Source organism: Alexandromys fortis, unplaced genomic scaffold (assembly GCF_014885135.2).
Source record: "Alexandromys fortis isolate MF-2015 unplaced genomic scaffold, M_Fortis_MF-2015_v1.1 scaffold_133, whole genome shotgun sequence".
Taxonomy (NCBI): Eukaryota; Metazoa; Chordata; class Mammalia; order Rodentia; family Cricetidae; genus Alexandromys; species Alexandromys fortis.
In genome coordinates this window covers 56,249-73,536 of record NW_026068030.1, presented here as the reverse complement: position 1 = coordinate 73,536, position 17,288 = coordinate 56,249, and the positions used below count along the sequence as shown (strand labels likewise).

The window sequence follows — 17,288 nt, the reverse complement described above, 5'->3', positions numbered from 1 at the left end:
TACCAACTTCAATAAGAAGACCCTGATTCTCAAAGCAGGAACATCATATATATATATAGGCTACTAGTCCTGGACTGCAAGAATTTAAGAGTGAGGGACTGGGGCGATGGCTCAGTAGGTAAGAGCACTGACTGTTCTTCCAGAGGACCTGGGTTCAATTCCCAGCACCCACATGGCAGCTCACAACTGTCTGTAACTCCAGCTCCAGAGGATCTGACGCTCTCATATAGACCAACTTTCAGGCGAAACACCAATGTACATGAAATAAAGATAATTTAAAAAAAAGAATTTAAGAGTGAAATAGCTTGTGTTCAAAATGAAGAGTAGTTAATCCTATGAGCTACCACTTTATATCCGAAATCTTATTGGGCTCAGTGCTTAGATTCCAATTTGGAGGGCCCCCAAGTTGAGCTATGGGGTAGTCTTGCAAAGGTTCTAAGTCTGGAAACAAATTCATGAACAAGGATGTATGTGTATTCTTCTAAAGTTTTAAACCATCTCCAATGGCCCATGATATACTAAGACTAAAAACCATATACAAGATGGGGATATATGTAGCTGTGTGTGACAACTGTCTCTTAGCATTCCTACCCCCAGATTTTCAAACAGATTTTCTTTCCAGGTTATACTGGTTTTCCAGCTCCAACCTCTGCTAGTTTGACCTTGCCAGTGTATAGGGCAATAAATACAAGTGCAACTTTGTAGTACTGGGGAATAAAGTGAGGCCATGCTAGTCAAGGATCACTGAGCCATACTCTTACTCCACACTGTGACTAAGCGTGAAGCAGGCAGTTCACTGCAGCCTAATGGAGCATGTTGAAGTGTAGATTAGACAAAGGGTCTGGTGAAGGGTGGGACACAAAGCAGTCACACCCTAACCAGCACTCTTTAGGGATGTTTTCACCCATCTTTCCCTGTGTGTATGCAGGCAGCATGGAACCCATATCCAGCTACTTCCTGTAAATCCAGTAAAGCAACCTCAGTTTCTCCAAGGCACCCTGTTTGCAGCAGGATTCATTGCTCAATCCTCTTCCACTCCACAATGGGCTTCATTCTCTATCCTTTTAAGAATCCGTTGTCTTTGCCCATGCTCTGCAGATTAGGCCTTCTGGAGTAGTTAGTATACTACCAGTTTTTCATCTGTTTCTATTTTTTCCAACCTAGTATTTTCCTGGCATCACTTTTAACCCTTACTGTGATTTTTTTTTTTTAAAGATACAAACCCTTTCCTTCCGTTTAGGTAAGGGCAAACAGAGACTGTTAACTACTTTATCCAGTGTCTCAGCATCATTAAAAGGCATCTTAAAATCAGGGCTTTGTGATTTTAGGACATGCCCTCAAACCTACCTTTCTATTTTGACAGCTCAACCTCTCTGTTATTGTGTCTCCTGGGGAAAACCAGGGAAAGAGACTCCCTTATGGGTCTCCAGGGAAGCTAGGTGCCTGCAACACTCCATCAGCTGTAGTGGTGTGTTCCTCTTTAGACACCTCCTCCCCTCCTTACAGCTTTGCTCTGGTGAAGAGTGGTTTCATTTCTTCCTGCTTTCCTTTCCTGTTTGAGAAAACAGGATGGGGAAGGGCAGCAGAGGACGGCCCCCACCTCAGGGAGGGGGATAATTTTAGAAGAGAATCCCCTGGCAGAGGTAAGTGGGGGAAGGGAGGAGAGCTATGAAATTCAACCTGACACCCGTATTCAAGGGCGGGTGAGAAGGACATGGACTCCAGCTGAGGCAGGCACTGCTCCATGTAATTCTCCAAAAGACCACACCTCCTGTGTCTTTGCTGTCTTGAAAATGGGTACCTATGTCAATTTTGTATCTTCTAGAGAATCTGTGCCACCCTCACTTGAGCTACTGGCTGTTTTTCTGTGGTACTTCCCTCCTCCCATTCCTATGTTTCTTTGCTCTCAATGCTCTCCCATCTTCACTCCCCTCTCTGGAGACAGGCTTTGCCTCAGCTGGCTGACAGACATCCGTCATTCCTCAGCAGCTTTCCACAGCCCTTTAGTCTCCGATGTTCCAATAGACCTCCCTAGACACAACTCAAACTGCTGCCTCTCCATGCACGCACCCCGAATTGGAGTCCACTGCATACATCTTTTTATGGCCAACTTAGAATCTGCTAAATTTTTGTCTACAGTGAAAAATCTTACATCTAATTTGGGCTAACTGAAAAATGAAATTCCAGTATCCTCCCCACTTCTACCTCCCCTTTTTGGCACTACCTGATATTTCAGCCTCCATCCTATAACCTAATCTCATTTGAACATGAGAAATCTCAAGGTTATGTCAATAAAGACAGGCCCACATCTGGTCATAGTGAAACATAGTGATAGCAAAATATGGGGGATTTCAGATCTAGGCATGTCTTATGAAGGAGAAGAAATGATACAAAGTAAGGGGCTAAGGAAATGAAATATGCAAGCTTCCAAAGATTGAGCATCTACAAAAATAGACACCAGGCACACATCAGTAATAAGCATCAACATTTATTTGGCACCTGATGGCAATACAAATTCTTGGCAGTGGAAAGTGTGAAGATTCTATCACTCAAATATATGCATTCTATACTGACCCAAAGGCAGAATTTTGCAGGAAGTCTTCAAACCACCTGGTTCACACAACAAACATTGAGCACCTCAACTACCATAGGCCTCAAACATACTGGGCACCATGGAGATGTGAAAGAAGTTGTCTCACATGTGATATGTCTTCAAACAGTTTAAAAACAAACAACAAATCAGTGGATAAAAATAAAACAACTGAAAAAACCAGAAGAGTACAAATACTAATTAACCTGTATACTATAACAGCAACTTAGAAATTGCTAAAAGGTAGGATTTCACTAGAGTTAGCTGCTTGCCTCCTTCCTTTATTCAAGAAACAATCATCGAAGACCTACTAAGTTCCAGGTACTGGGTATAGAGTAAGAAACATGGTTTCTGCTCTGGGAGGTTTCAGCTTAGTAGGGAAGATATCAACAAGTGAAACATGCAAATGTGCCTTACAAACTGCAGAAGCACAATGAACGGCCACCATGCTGCAGTCAGCAGAGGTCCAGAAGACTGTTCGTGGATAGCATGGTTGAGACGTCTCCACTAGACTCAGGAATAGAGAGCTCAGAAAACCATGGCTCTGATTTGAGGAACCGAGAGGGGCTGGAGCACAGTGAGAAATCACCACTTATTGAGATCCAAAAGGAAGGTAAGAGCCAGATCTCGTAAACTGGGGTAAGCATTTGAATTTTAGATGAGGTGTAACAGAAAGCCAGTGTTCTAAGCAGGGGTTTAAAAAAAAAAAAAAAAAAAAAAAAAACTACTATTATGTGGAGAATAAACTAGAAGAGGCAAAATGGAAATGCAAAAGATTTTAAAGAATAAGAAAGTTTCATAAAAGCAGAGAGAAGTGCTTAGAGGTTAATGGAGTATCATGTATGTTACTATCCTCCTAACACAGAACAATGGGGGGGGGCGGGTAATGCCTCATAAACTGAAGGAACTTTACGCTGAAGCAGATGGCAGGAACAGGAACTACAGTGCACCTTCAGTGGCCAGACACTGCAAAGGGGGACTTCACAGACTTCTCAGAAGCAGTGAACGGGAGGAAAGGAAAGTGGGAATCAGTGCAAAGCAAGAGACTTCATGATGGCCAGATATGAAGTACAGTGTAAGTGCACTGCAGAAATCACAGCAAGGAAGGAGATCCTGGTGACAGGTGACACTGTGAGACCTGGCACGCTTACCTGTCACTGCACTTTATACTGAAATGCCCTACCAGGTTCATCTCAATGACAATTCAAATACAGCAGGACCAGGGAAATTTCTACAACTTCCAGAGTTAGGCATGCAGACCTCAGGCTCTGTTCAAAGGCTGGGTGCACAGAGCACAAAGGAGCAAAGGGCAAAGCTGAGAAGATGGTTCGTCACCTAGGGCCCAGGGCCTGCACTCAAATGCCCAGGAACTTCTGCTCACAGAAGCAGGGTCTAATTCTCTCATCTGCCTCATCAAGACAGATGAGCACACTTACATTAAACTGAGACATCTTCCAATTCTTCACTGTGGGACAAATGAGGTTTAGATATGAAAAAAATAAGATAGGAAACGATCTCTGAGATACCTTAACTGATGGAACAAAAGCAATGAGCAAAGTACCCCTAAAAGCCCTGGGAACAGAAATAGCAAACAATGAGAAATCCATATGTCCTCTCCCCTCAATACTGTGTTCACAATGTCATTTTCCAGGTGCTTTGGCTATAGCCAAAATGCTTCTGGCCGTAACTCCATTCAGAGTTGGCTCTACAGGGAGAGCGCACCACATCGGAAGAGCTGTCTGTAAGTCTCATACCCAAAGATGGAGACGGCTGACAGGAAACAACCTGGGAGAGTCTCATATCCCTGAGGGGGTAGATAGAAAAAAAACATCCTGAAGAGAAAGCTCCATTGTGCCCCCCATGGTTCAGTGGCCTCCAACAGCAGGAAGAGCAGGTGGCATCACGTGGGCGGGTGGCCTGGGAACAGGTAGAGCTGCCGGCACAGAGTACTACAGTACTCAGACATCTCCTTGCATCGGTGGAATTCTGTGCCAGGGGCATAGCCTTCACGCTCCTTGATAAGGGCATTCACCTGGGAAGGCAGAACCAGTGGTCCAAAGTCTGAGATCACTCTGTGCTTCCATGATACAGACAACCAGAAGGGGAGACTAATAAGGTGGGCAGGGCAAGGAAGGAGAACACTGGAGATGAAAAGGTTTGTAGTGCCAGATGGCACTGACCTACCTTAACCAGCATGTCAGCCACGTGCATGTCACAAGCTCTTTCAGAGAAAACCCGAGTGAGTGCTTCAATGTACCAGGAACCCCGTTTGGTGTTCCGCATGGCAGCCGTGCCTACAACCAGGGGTGGGAAGGTCATGGGCAATCCTCACAAAGACAGACTTATGGCCTCTTCTACCCTCCCTAAACAAAGACCTTGGTTTAAAAACAAAACAAACCCAAGTCTAGGACAGTATAATCTACATTCACAGTCTCTCAAAATACCTTTTAGGCAAGCATAGCCACATATCATGTCCGAATAATCTACATTCACAGTCTCTCAAAATACCTTTTAGGCAAGCATAGCCACATATCATGTCCGAGCGAGTCGGCAGTCTCATCTTCAATAATTCTTCTTTGCCGGCATCACTCTCCTCACATCCAGGGGATTGCGGGTGGTTGTTTCCATCTTGCTGGTCAACCCCTCGGTCTGTCTCGTCTATAAAAGACCAACAGAAGAGATAAAGATGTTATTTTCTCCCATCTTTTTAGATCTGTTATAGGTACATCCAAGTTCCCTATAATCTTGACTGAAGAGCCATTTTCAGCTGTTGCTCCAACCTATGGCTAATAAATTAAAAAAAGTAAAATTAAAAACTCATTACTTTCTAAACACACATCCATTGCTCAAGGGATGACTTGTAAAGGCCAGGCAGGCACATGCACCTACACAGGCAGAACATGCCTCATTCTGCCTAAGGGTGAAAGTGCTCAGTTTAGCCCTCCTTGCAAATGGAGGTAAAAATCACCACATTAACTTGTTCAGTTAATAATGTATAGAAACACTTTATTTATTTATTTTGCTGTATCAGAAAACAAACTAGTGATATTCAGTCTTATTAAAAAATGGTCTGTTTACTATTCATATTCTACAATAAACTTACAACCTCAAACTATGTTACCAGTTTAAAAAAAAAAAAAAAAAACAAAGAAAACGTAGAGACTAAGTGTGATCAGAAGTTTTCAAGGTGGTTTTTACTTTTAAAACTTTTCTCTTTTGGGCTAGAGAGATGGCTCAGAGGTTAAGAGCATTGCCTGCTCTTCCAAAGGTCCTGAGTTCAATTCCCAGCAACCACATGGTGGCTCACAACCATCTGCAATGAGATCTGGTGCCCTCTTCTGGCCTTCAGGCATACACACAGACAGAATATTGTATACATAATTAATAAATAAATATTTAAAAAAAAAACAAACAAAAAAAACTTTTCTCTTTTTTCGAGACAGGGTTTCTCTGTGTAGCTTTGGAGTCTGTCCTGGAACTCACTCTGTAGACCAGGCTGGCTTTGAACTCACAGAGATCCGCCTGCCTCTGCCTCCCGATTGCTGGAATTAAAGGTGTCCACCACCACCGCCCGGCATTAAAATAAAAACTATTTGTTAAGTTTATAAGACAAATCATAGCAGGAGGCCAAGCTTATTAGAGAAGTTCAAAAAGGGAAGACGTTCTAGTAACAGGCTATTTTAGGGTCAGGCAGGAGTCATGCTGTAGAAAAGGACAGAGTGATGGGGCACAGGTCAGCACGCAGCTAAGAGTGTGCCCTTCACAGGACTTCCTGCATGAGATTCTCAAGACTCTCAGGAGCAGAACAAACTGATGCTCAAAGAACTTTTGGTAAAAGTTCATTGACTCACTGACTCAAAAGAGATTTTTTTCTTTTAAATTAAGCATCGTGTGTATACCAGGCACTGTCTTCTACTAAGATCTAGGGACACACTGCATGAAAACAAAGGAGAACAAAACAAAAAGCCAAACCCTGCTCTTCTCAAGCTCATTATCTAGTTTGGGAGTCAATCACTGTATTACGGGAAGATTGGCAAGTTCAATTATTCAAAGAAGCATCGGCTTCAGGTCACACTGTAATGGACTAGATTTTAGGTATGGACAGGACAGGCATAAAAGATTCAAATGACTACAGAAAAAAAGCAATTTCTTCATTCAGCCCTTACCACTACAGATAATATTCTGAGGTGGGAAGAAAATGACCACTAATGGTCCTTTAAAAAATGGAGGGCTTGCTTGTTGCCTTCAAGTTTCAGGCCTATTATTCAGTAAACATTATCCTCTTTTCTTCACAACTGATTTCTAGATTACTGCAATTTTTAGACATAGATTTCGTAACTTTTAAGAGTATAAAGCAGTGCTCTGGGAAACATCTATGAATGAAAAATGCTTGTTTTTACATGCTTTTTTCTTAGTGGAGTTCCCCGCCATGGTAACTTTCCTGGAAAAATAGAGCACACTATTTCATAGTTAAACTCCCCAAAGTATTGTCTGTTGAAGTTCAAAATCTCAGCTGTGACTAAGGGTTTGTAATTAGCTGGAGCAACTACCTGTGATCAGCCACAGCTCACTACAAGGCTTACAGAGATGCTAAGCATTTTAGATCTGGGCACTGTGGATATATTACATAATGGGGGGCAAGGTGGCCTACTGTACAACTAGGGGGTAAATCTTATAATCTTGTGCTTGTCATGCTGCACCACCCCCTTTTCTGGAAGACTCTCTCCACACCTGTGTAAAGGCATGTGTCCATGGTCCAAATTAAGCCTGTCCCTACCTGTAAATATCTCTTTAAACTAACCTCGGGTAAAATGGTCTGTTATTACTGTGTACTCTTACACAACTGCTATCACACGAATTTCACTCCTGCATGACAACTAGCCTCAAGCTGTTCTTCACATATACTTGCTTTAATTTCCCGAGTAAGCCATATACTCCTTAGGCATACTTAGATATTTTCTTCTGCTTCTGTGATGTCATTTATAACCACAGTCACACGGCAGGACCGTAAAATATACTCTGTGGTGACACAGAGGGAAACATAAGCATCTTCATGTTGGATTATGTAAACTTTAACCCACACTATAAAACATTTGAGGATGCTGACCACATTGTAACAGCCATGGCTGGCTTTCTCTCCAGATTTACCATGAGTCAGGTACAAGCCAACTAAGCACTTAGGTGCAAATTCATTAGTCATCAAAACAGCTTAAAGAAATTTTATATAATGACTATCCAGTTTATAAGAAGGAAATGGAAGTGGAGGGAAGTGAAGTAACTTCTCTCACTTCACATAGTTATTAAACAATAGAGTCACATTCTGATTCCAAATTTAGATTCTTAATTACTACTGCTTTCTTCTAGATGAGAAGGAGGCCTGTGTGTCTTCTGAGCCATGTGACACAGGCTTGGTTCTTAAAGGGGTAGGAGAAACTGCATGCAAGAAAGAGGATAGAAGCAGCTCAGGAGTCCGATGCAGACATGGGTTCTGTACTGTTCTCCTGCATGCTCCAAGAATGACAAAGAAAGGAAGCAAGAGCGCAGGAGCGTGAACACGGCACAGACAGAAAATGGAAAAGGGGTAAGAGAAGGAAGATTTGGAAGAGACAAGCAGAAATCCTTAACTGGAATGAGAAACAAAAAAAAAAAAAAGTGCATTGCAGTTAATAGCAGAGAAGAGTCCAGGTTCTCAGGAGAAAGGTCAGATACTGGCAAGAGGCTCCTGAGAACAGGATATGGAGGTGTACAGAGCTGGCCAGACTGAGAGCCTTGGGCTGCCCAAGTCCTAGCACACCCCATGCATTGGGAGACACTTACAGAGCAAGAGAGGCGGTGGCAGCAGTGAACAGAAGGAGGTGCCCAAGGGATCCAATAGCACCTGAGAGGAGCAAACAGGAAAGTGAGAGCTGGTGGAGGCTGCCCAGGAGCCACCACCCAGATGCTGGTTAGCCAGGGCACTCACCTCCACGGCATGCTTGGATGAAGAACATTTTCGGCTTGTTCTGTAGACTTGGACAGTTAGCATTGTCAAAAAGTCGAAAAACCTCTTGGAGCTACCAGAAACAATGAGGGAGAGGGGAAGTTAAACAACTGTGAAACCTCTTCAAGTCCAACACAAACAAATGCAGTCATCATCTGAAAGGTGGGCTGATGGTTGATCTTTCAGCTTGACTGATTTACAATCCCTTAGGAGACACAACTTAGTGTGCCTGCGAGGGCACTGAATGTCCAGAAAGAATTACTTGTGAGGGCGGCATCTCTTCTACGATGCATGATCTACCCACATGCAGGTATGCAGCCTTGTGCTCCTGTCCCAGGGGAGAGGTGGCTTCCTTGCCCCAAAAATCTAATAGTGGTCTTTGGAGTTAACATTTGGAGGAACTTGAAAGAGTCTGAAGCTGTAGGCTAGGAAGCCCGAGAATGGTGTAAGTAGGGCTTCACGGGCCATTTAAGTGGGAACTGGACAGCCAAAGTGCTAAGAGAAATACAGACACAGGCTAGCCTCAAGAGATCACAGACTCAATCAGGGGCTCTAATGAGAACTCAGCTTGTGTTCTGCTATGGTGTGAAATATGAATGCAGTCTGTTGATATTCTGAAAACTTGAGGCTGAATTTAAAATAACTGACTAATTTGCATATTTTAGCTTAACATTCAGTCTGTGTGACACGGTTATTGCTCACTAAATCTACCCAGGTTTATAGTGAGTGAAGTGCACAGCACAAAGATATGATATAAACATGAAGTGTTATGAAGAAAGGCTCTGAGTTTAGATAAAGTTAAGGACGGGGTGGGAGTTCTTTTATTTTTCACTAGAACGCCTTGAACTCTCAATGTCAAAGGTCTTCAATCAAGGACAATGAAACCCAGTGCTAGACATCTGGGAGAAGAGTTCTGTTAGAATCATTGACGCAAAATCTGAACTCTGCATTGGACAATAGAAAAGGTGCCTTTTCTCAGCCAAGAGAATTCCAAGGCTGACAGCACAAACTCACACAAAGGAGAACACCTGAAAAAAATTGTCCTTAGGGGTACCCTGCTAAATAAAGGTTACCCAGGGAAGTATTTTCTAAGGTTCAGGTAAAAAAGCAGAGGTTTCTGTAGCTATAGTTCCAGCTACATCTCAAGCTGGCAGCAGAGTGAGGTGAAATCATAGACGCTTGCATCAAGGTACCAGAAGAGCCACCGAAGCTAGGCAATGTATAGTCTCGGCAGGACTGGGTACCTGTATGAACTCCTGAGTAGTTGAAAAATTAAGGTGAAATATAAGTTGTATATGGAGAGCCCACATAATAGGGAAACCAGAAACTTGAGGCTTTTGCTAAGGAAAACTGTTGGCACCTACAGAAGCAGGGCCCAAAGAGCCCATATAAACCACAAACTAGAGCTGGAAGGGCAAGTTTATCACTTTAGTTGGAGCAAATGATGCAGTAAGGAACCCGAGAGGCTGAACATGGAGCTCTGAGGTCTGGTATTCACTCAGGAGGGCTTCAGTCTTGTTTTCATCCACTTTCCTTATTATGACCCTATCCCTTTTCTTTTTGGAACAGAAATGGTTACACTGCTTGTTTGTAATTTCACCCCCAGTCCCACAATAGTTTACGCTTATACTGTTGAACAGTGTTGAAACAGTTAAATCTTAGGAGATTCTTGGAGATGTATTGTTCACCATGAGATGCCCATTAAGTCTTCAGAGAAACAGGTTATGGTTTAAGTCATGTGTTTGGGTGTCTTATGACAGGACTTAAGATCATCAAAACAGTTTCTTTTTTCTTTTAAAATTTGATTATTTTTACTTATGTGTATGTGCCTGCACTGGTTTGTATGCACCATGTAAGTGCAGACGCCCAGAGAAGCTAAAGGGTATTGGATATTCTAGAACTGGAGAAGCTGTTGAGTTGGTACTGGGAATGGAACCTGGGAATGGAATGGGAATGGACTCTACAAGAGCAGCAAGGACTCCTAACTGCTGAGCTATCTCTCTAGCCCCTAGACCAGTTACTTAAACTATAGGTCACGAATTCATGAGATCTAAATGCAAGAGTTGTCAAAAGAGTTATCAAAAGGTTTCTGCATAAGTAATGGCCATCAGGTCATTCAAAATCAAATGCATAACAAACTAGAGTGTTTAGTGCTTATCAGCATTCACATCATTTCAGCCTTAGTTCTGAACATGTAACACAGACACGATGCACTGCATGTGCCAGCAAAGCTGCCTGAAACGCTTGGCTTAGGTATCTCCAGTGTCTTTACTGGACATACAAAGTTTCCTCTTTATAGAAGCATAAAGGTCTAATTATAGAAAATGGACTTTTAGTATTTTTCTACCATCACTGGTCATCATAGACATATAAGACTAGAATCTTTGGACTATACTGTTAGAATATTTGATTTTAAAAATTGCTGTTTGAATTGCTGGATTGAGTTTCATAAATAATATTAAATGAATTTTGATTTGGAATTGGGACAGCTTTTCCAACAATTTCTCTAACAGCTCAAAACAGGTATCTACCATTTTATGCTATGTATTCATGTGAAACAGTGTTCTTAGCACTGATTATAAAATAAAAAAATCAACTCTGAAAAACATGAAAGATGTTCCATACTAGCAGTTCTAAATATTCAGCATATGCGATTAACAAAGTACGTTATGTCCTCATTGCCATGGACTGTATCCCTTCAAACAATGAGCTAAAATACATCTTCCTTTAGGCAGCTTGTCAGGTATGTGGTCAGAGTAAGGGAGATGTAGCTAATAGAGATGGACAGGGGCAGAATGACCTATTTTCAATGCTCAGCTTTCAGAAAATTATACACACCTGAAGCAGTTTGCCATCCACACCATAGATGCCACCTTCCACACCATGTGAGAGGAGTGCCACTATGCAGGAGTCTGTGACCCGGTGTGCAGGTAACTGTGCAAAATTCTCAAGTTTCTCTTGCATTTCCTAGATAGAAAATGGAGACACCTGCTAGCATTGTTCACTGCAGTCAGCATCAACAGACATTAACCCCTGGCTTGTTTGAAAGAAGATAAAAGTGTTTTTCTGTATATTCCTATGATCACTGAAAAGTACACACTCTCTGAAAGGCTAAAGAAAACCATGCACTCACAAGAAAAATGCACATGACTTCAGACATCAAACTCTAAATATGAAGTCACAGGTTCACAGAAATAGTTAAGAACTATTAAAGTGAAATTTTAAAGAAGCTACATGGTGTGTGGGGACAGCTTAGTTGGTAGGGTGCCATTATGAGGCTCATAGCTTGTATCCCAGAACATGAGTAATACTGGATGGGTATAGGGCTTGCCTGTAATTCTAACACCTGGAAGGCAGACATGGGGAATTCCTAGAGGCAGCTGGCTAGCTATTAGTCACACTGAAAAAGCTCTGGGTTCAACTGAGACCTTGCTTCAACAAGGTAGAAAGTAACCAGACTCCTGATATCAACCCTAGGAACCCTACACACACATTAGATGCACATATTACGTACGCACATATTGAACACAAATACATACACATTAAAAAAAAGTCACTTTGTCAGTTCATCTTATTATGATATGAAGGAAATATTATGAATTTATTCCCAGGCAGAGAATCCCCGCACACAATCTTACACTCTTAATAAGCAGCTCATGTGTGCGTGCTTTGGAGTTCCTAAAGGTGTGGTTTTTCAAAGCACCAACTGCAGCAGCACTCAGAACTGGTGCAAAATGTTAAAGGCTGTGAGCGTCAGCAAATTGTTTCATAAACCTTCTCACCTATTCTGGAATTTCAAAGTTTAAGAGTTGCCAATCAAAGCCAGGCATAGTAGTATATACCTTTAATTCCAGTACTCTGGAGGCAGAGGCAAGAAGATCTCTGTGCCAGCCTGGTCTACAGAGTGAGCTCTAGGACAACCAGGGTTGTTAACACCCTGTTGTGGACTGAGGGGAGTGAGTTCACTCAGGTTCCTAGAGAGAAGGCAGCAGCACTCTAAGGATGACTTCAGCCTTTCCAGCTGCAGGGGGGCTCAGCCTCTCAGCACTGAGACACCTTTCCTTAGCCAAGGACCTCTTTACAGCTTTCTAATTTACACCTTTAAGAAGCTATTTGCATATCCCCCAAACATCCAAACTAAGCTTCCAAAGGGACAATGCCAAATGCAAATTCTCAATTAAGGAATACCACAGTGTGCTAGATTTTTTTCCCAACCAAGTTTTGTACAGACTTTGTTCCTCAGGAAACTCTCAAACAGGATTCACACAAGTTAAACAGAAGGTGCTGAAGACAAAGGGCAGATGAAGGTTAAGTGCCAACATTCAGGAGCCAGTTCTCCCTATAAGGCCTAGCTCAGGCTAACCCAGATAACCCAGAGTTTATTATGCAGCACATACTGGCTCTGAACTCTCAATCCTCCTGCCTCTGTCTGCTAAACTAGTGCAGGGATTACAAGCACTCATTATCATACCTGGCCTGTTTGGCTATTTCTGCTTAAATACATTGTAAAATAATTGGAGATTGTGAAATTAGTTTTGGTAAGAAAGCAGAGATTTTTCTGGATAAATAAAATCAAGTCATAACATAGTATTTGTTTATAAAATATATAATTTTGAGTAACTATGAATGCTCTACAGAGTCTAGTTAAACTTAATTTTGCTTGAAGAATGTAATAAAAACTATACATATATAATTTATACTATATATATATGGTCATTTTAAACTTGCTGATTATATCAATAAAAAGGAGCACAACTTTGTAACTGAATGTAAAACAAACCATTCAACAAATGTAGATTAGTTATTTGGGTGGATTTTTCTACAAGTGACATACCTTAAAATACAATCTGTAGATTTATTTTTTATAAAAGTATAGTAGTTCTATAAATAGCAGGGTTTGTAGTTCTTGGGTATGTTTTGGCTGGGGCTGGAGGCCAGATAAAGAGTATACCATCTATAAATAAATGCAAAACTATATAGAAAGTTGCTATTTTCCAGGGATAACCCATACAATATCCTTATATTCTCTGAGCCATCTGTAACCCAAACGTAAATTTAAAAGCAATAGCATATGGTGAGAGTAAAGCTTACCACTTTAGAATACACCTTCATTTCCTAATATGCTAAACTGTGATTCAAGAGTCAAGTTATCTCCCGAGGTAGAACCAATGCACATTTGATGAGACACTGAATATGTAACTGAGAGGTAAAAACACTAGTGTTCTCTTCAGTACCAACAGCAGAAAAAGATTCTCTACAATTAATTCTACTATTTTATATTTGAAGGGAATTATCACTAGTCAAAAAGGATTGATAATGATAAAAAAGAGGATCTTGGATTTCTTGGTCCTGTTTCTTTGCCTGCCACATAATCATATAATAAAAAGGCAGTCTTTAAAGATGCCATACATACGAGGGCATTCTGAGCTGGGCGATGGTGGCGCACGCCTTTAATCCCAGCACTTGGGAGGCAGAGGCAGGTGGATCTCTGTGAGTTTGAGACCAGCCTGGTCTACAGAGCTAGTTCCAGGACAGGCTCTAAAGCCACAGAGAAACCCTGTCTCAAAAAACCAAAAAAAAAAAAAAGAAGAGGGCATTCTGCACATTCCCAATGCAACAAAGTACGATATTCACGGCATTCCCTGGATTATCACGTCCATATCATCTACACACTGCTCCTTCTACCTAGGCTGTCTCCCTTAGGAGCCTGTCAGTTTTACCTGCTCTGACTACTTTTCTGACCTCATCTACTCCTGTGGTTTTTACTTTCACCTCCTGTAAGAACAGAAGCTCCAGCTCTATTAGTGATAGAGGAACAAAATGATGCTGAGAGCACACTCATTATCTATCCTCGATTTCAGAACATTAAATTTGTGCGTGTCAAATTACAAGGTGCTCAAAATTTAGCTTCACTGCAACTCAAGTGACAGAAAAACATGGGAATGAGACTTTAGAAGCCCTTGAATCTGCCTTAGATACAGCTTAAATGGAACTGGCCTATAAAAAGTACTTTATGGACTCACAAAGTCTCCTGAATGTCTCGAAAAGACAGCAGTATTCAACTGTATTCGTGACACAGTATTGAAACCTTTATTAGGTATCAAAGATCTACTGCCCAACACACTATTTAGAAGACCATGACAAAACAGTTTCCTAGAAGTTTATATGAAACAGACACAAAATACTCTTAGAAAACAAATACAGCACAAATCTGGCTAGATGACCTTACAACTCCCTCAAAAGTAGCAGAGGTGGACAAGCTACCTACTTCATTCAGTCCCTTTGATGGAGGGGAAAAAAAAATGTTCCATCTCTGACTTTTGTTTTTCCTGGTGTAGGGGACTAAATTCAGGGCTTTGCACCTGCTAGGCAATTGCTCCAACCACTGAGCCACGATCTCAACTTCCAGCCTTGGCTTTGAAGCAAGAATGGATCTATTTTAAACGGGCAATTATGGGCAAGCTGGCAAGAGAATCACGTCAAGAATGGCATTGAGACACCTAGAGATGAAACTGGCCACACCCAAAGTATAGTAAATACATAATTCTCATAGAAGTGGGATAGCCAAGATGACCACAACAAACTGTCAACACAAAACCAGGATCCTCTACCTCAAGGGGCCAAAGGGAATTTTTTTTAGACAGGGTCTCACGTAGTCCTGGCCACCCTTCAACTTACTATGAAAGACTGGTCTTAAACTCTAACTTCTGATTCTCCTGCCTCATCATGGCTCAGAACCTTAAATTCTACCTCCCTAAGCCCAAAGATCAAGTTTAAGAACATACTATTACAGAACAAAAGCAGTTCAGAATAGTATACAAATAGGTCATTATCAATTTCAAAATATAAATCTTAAAAGTCACCAGAGAAGCTCAGAAATAAGTCAATAAGGAGCAGCCCACAACAAAATGCTTATGACGTGCGAGCAAGCAACCTACCCTAAAACAATCCAGCACTGACTTAATCAGATGACCACTAAACAGCATCTGCATATATTCTTCTACTTGAAAAGAACTGAATCTGCCAAAAGTAATGCTTTAAACAATAATTGGGATCTTAAGTAACGGTATCAACTGTGAAGTAAATGGCTGTGTGGCCTGATTTATAAATACCCTTTTGGAGTTTGTTTGGGAGGATCTCGGTGTTTCATTACTTCCTGAGTGACTAGGAGTTAAGTTTCTGAACACATAAATGTGGGAACCCGACCCTGAACTGTGGAACTCCACGAAAGCACAGCTACCTTAAGACAGCAATGTCCAGGCAACTGGCTAACTCTCCTTCTTTTCCCTAGATTGTAGGAAGCAGCAAACAGTGAGTGAGAAACATCCAGGAGGCCCAGAGGAACAGAAGCACCCAGCCCAAAGTACAGCCCACCCGATTCACACGCCAGCCTTTCCAGCCGCAGGTACCTGTGCAGTCTGGTCATGTAGAACATGGACATTATAGCCCAAAAGCTTGAAGAGGGTGACTAGAGTACTGTGGTCCACATCCCCTCCAGAGCGAAATTCCAGGTCTTTCTCTCCAGTGAAGTGCACATTACTCAACACCAGTGCCAGGCCACGAGGCTGAGACTGCAACCTATAGGCCTAGAAGGAGGAGGCCAATTAGACAACGAGCCTCTTGATGACAGGCAATGTGGTTACTCAATGACATCAAGCCTTTCAAAACACACCCCAAACAACAATCCTTATCCTCAAAGCAGACAACTCCCCAAATCCAGCCTCTGCTCTTTTCTTTTTTTAACCATACCAGGTAAAAAGGCAATGCCACAGAAGGTATCAGTCAGCAAGGACACTTTCTGACAGAGCAGCAAGAAAACATGCAAACCAGGCTCAGAAGAACAGGTCTCTCACTCCCCACCACTCTCCTTGAAATTATGCAAACTCACCAGCTGGTAGTGTGCCTGATAAAACTCAGGAGTGCATGGCTTCACCTGAAGGCAGGGAGGACCATCCCCATTATCTAAGGAGTGTTCCATGGGACCTATGGTAGGGAGAATGCCAAAAGCTCGTATACATTTCAGCACTGCTCCTTATAACTCCATTAATTAATCAATTTAGCTGTAGGCAGCCCTTTAAACTGAGGTTTCAATGAAATTATTCCTCCAACATGTAAGTCCCGTGCTGGCACAGACCATGTTGACCTCTGCCCATCCCTGAGCCCCCACCCATGGCTTCATAAAGAAGACACTCAACTCGCTGAGTGATGGAAAGGGCTTCTGAGACAAGCCTGGTTTTAATCACCTCAGCAGAAACATGGAGCCTTTTTTTGTTTGGCTTTAAAGACAAAACACTCAAATCATTCACAGGAAATCATGGTCCCCATCTGAATAAGTTACACAAAAAGCCAATTGTTTTGAAGACTACTACCTGTGATGAAGGGAAATGGGTCCGACTTAAATCCCTTCTAAACTGCCCTGTCAGCATAGAGAACTGTTCCTATCAGGAAATAGACCCCACCATTCAGAAAGCACGTAGGTCAGTGCGGGAGGGTCCTTCTGTCCCATTCATTCTCACCTGTGGACAGGCGGAGCTGCTTGTGAGGGGGGCAGGTCTCACACACCGAGAAAGGGAGACTTGTGTCATAGTCACAGCTCAACTGGAAGAAATCGAGACTCACCATCAAAGACCTCAGAGAGACAGTCAAGTGTCTGTCTCGCTGTGCCCCCTGCCCCATATCCTTTCTGGTCAAACTAACACAGCCCAGGGTGCATTTCCA

General features: G+C 42.2%; 1 protein-coding gene across 1 annotated transcript in view; it reads right to left on the bottom strand.

Annotated features, from left to right (window-relative positions):
* Nucleotides 1-2,468: 2,468 nt before the first annotated feature.
* Nucleotides 2,469-17,288, bottom strand: part of Casp2 (caspase 2) — a 17,924-nt gene continuing 3,104 nt past the window's right edge. Inside the window, exons 2-9 of the mRNA XM_050164459.1 lie at nucleotides 17,087-17,283; nucleotides 16,459-16,553; nucleotides 15,980-16,156; nucleotides 11,409-11,537; nucleotides 8,553-8,643; nucleotides 5,099-5,248; nucleotides 4,775-4,884; nucleotides 2,469-4,622 (exon numbers count right to left, since the gene is read on the bottom strand). Of these exons, the coding sequence (XP_050020416.1) occupies nucleotides 4,491-4,622; nucleotides 4,775-4,884; nucleotides 5,099-5,248; nucleotides 8,553-8,643; nucleotides 11,409-11,537; nucleotides 15,980-16,156; nucleotides 16,459-16,553; nucleotides 17,087-17,283 (1,081 nt within the window). The 3' untranslated portion in view covers nucleotides 2,469-4,490. The remainder of the gene's footprint in view (nucleotides 4,623-4,774; nucleotides 4,885-5,098; nucleotides 5,249-8,552; nucleotides 8,644-11,408; nucleotides 11,538-15,979; nucleotides 16,157-16,458; nucleotides 16,554-17,086; nucleotides 17,284-17,288) is intronic.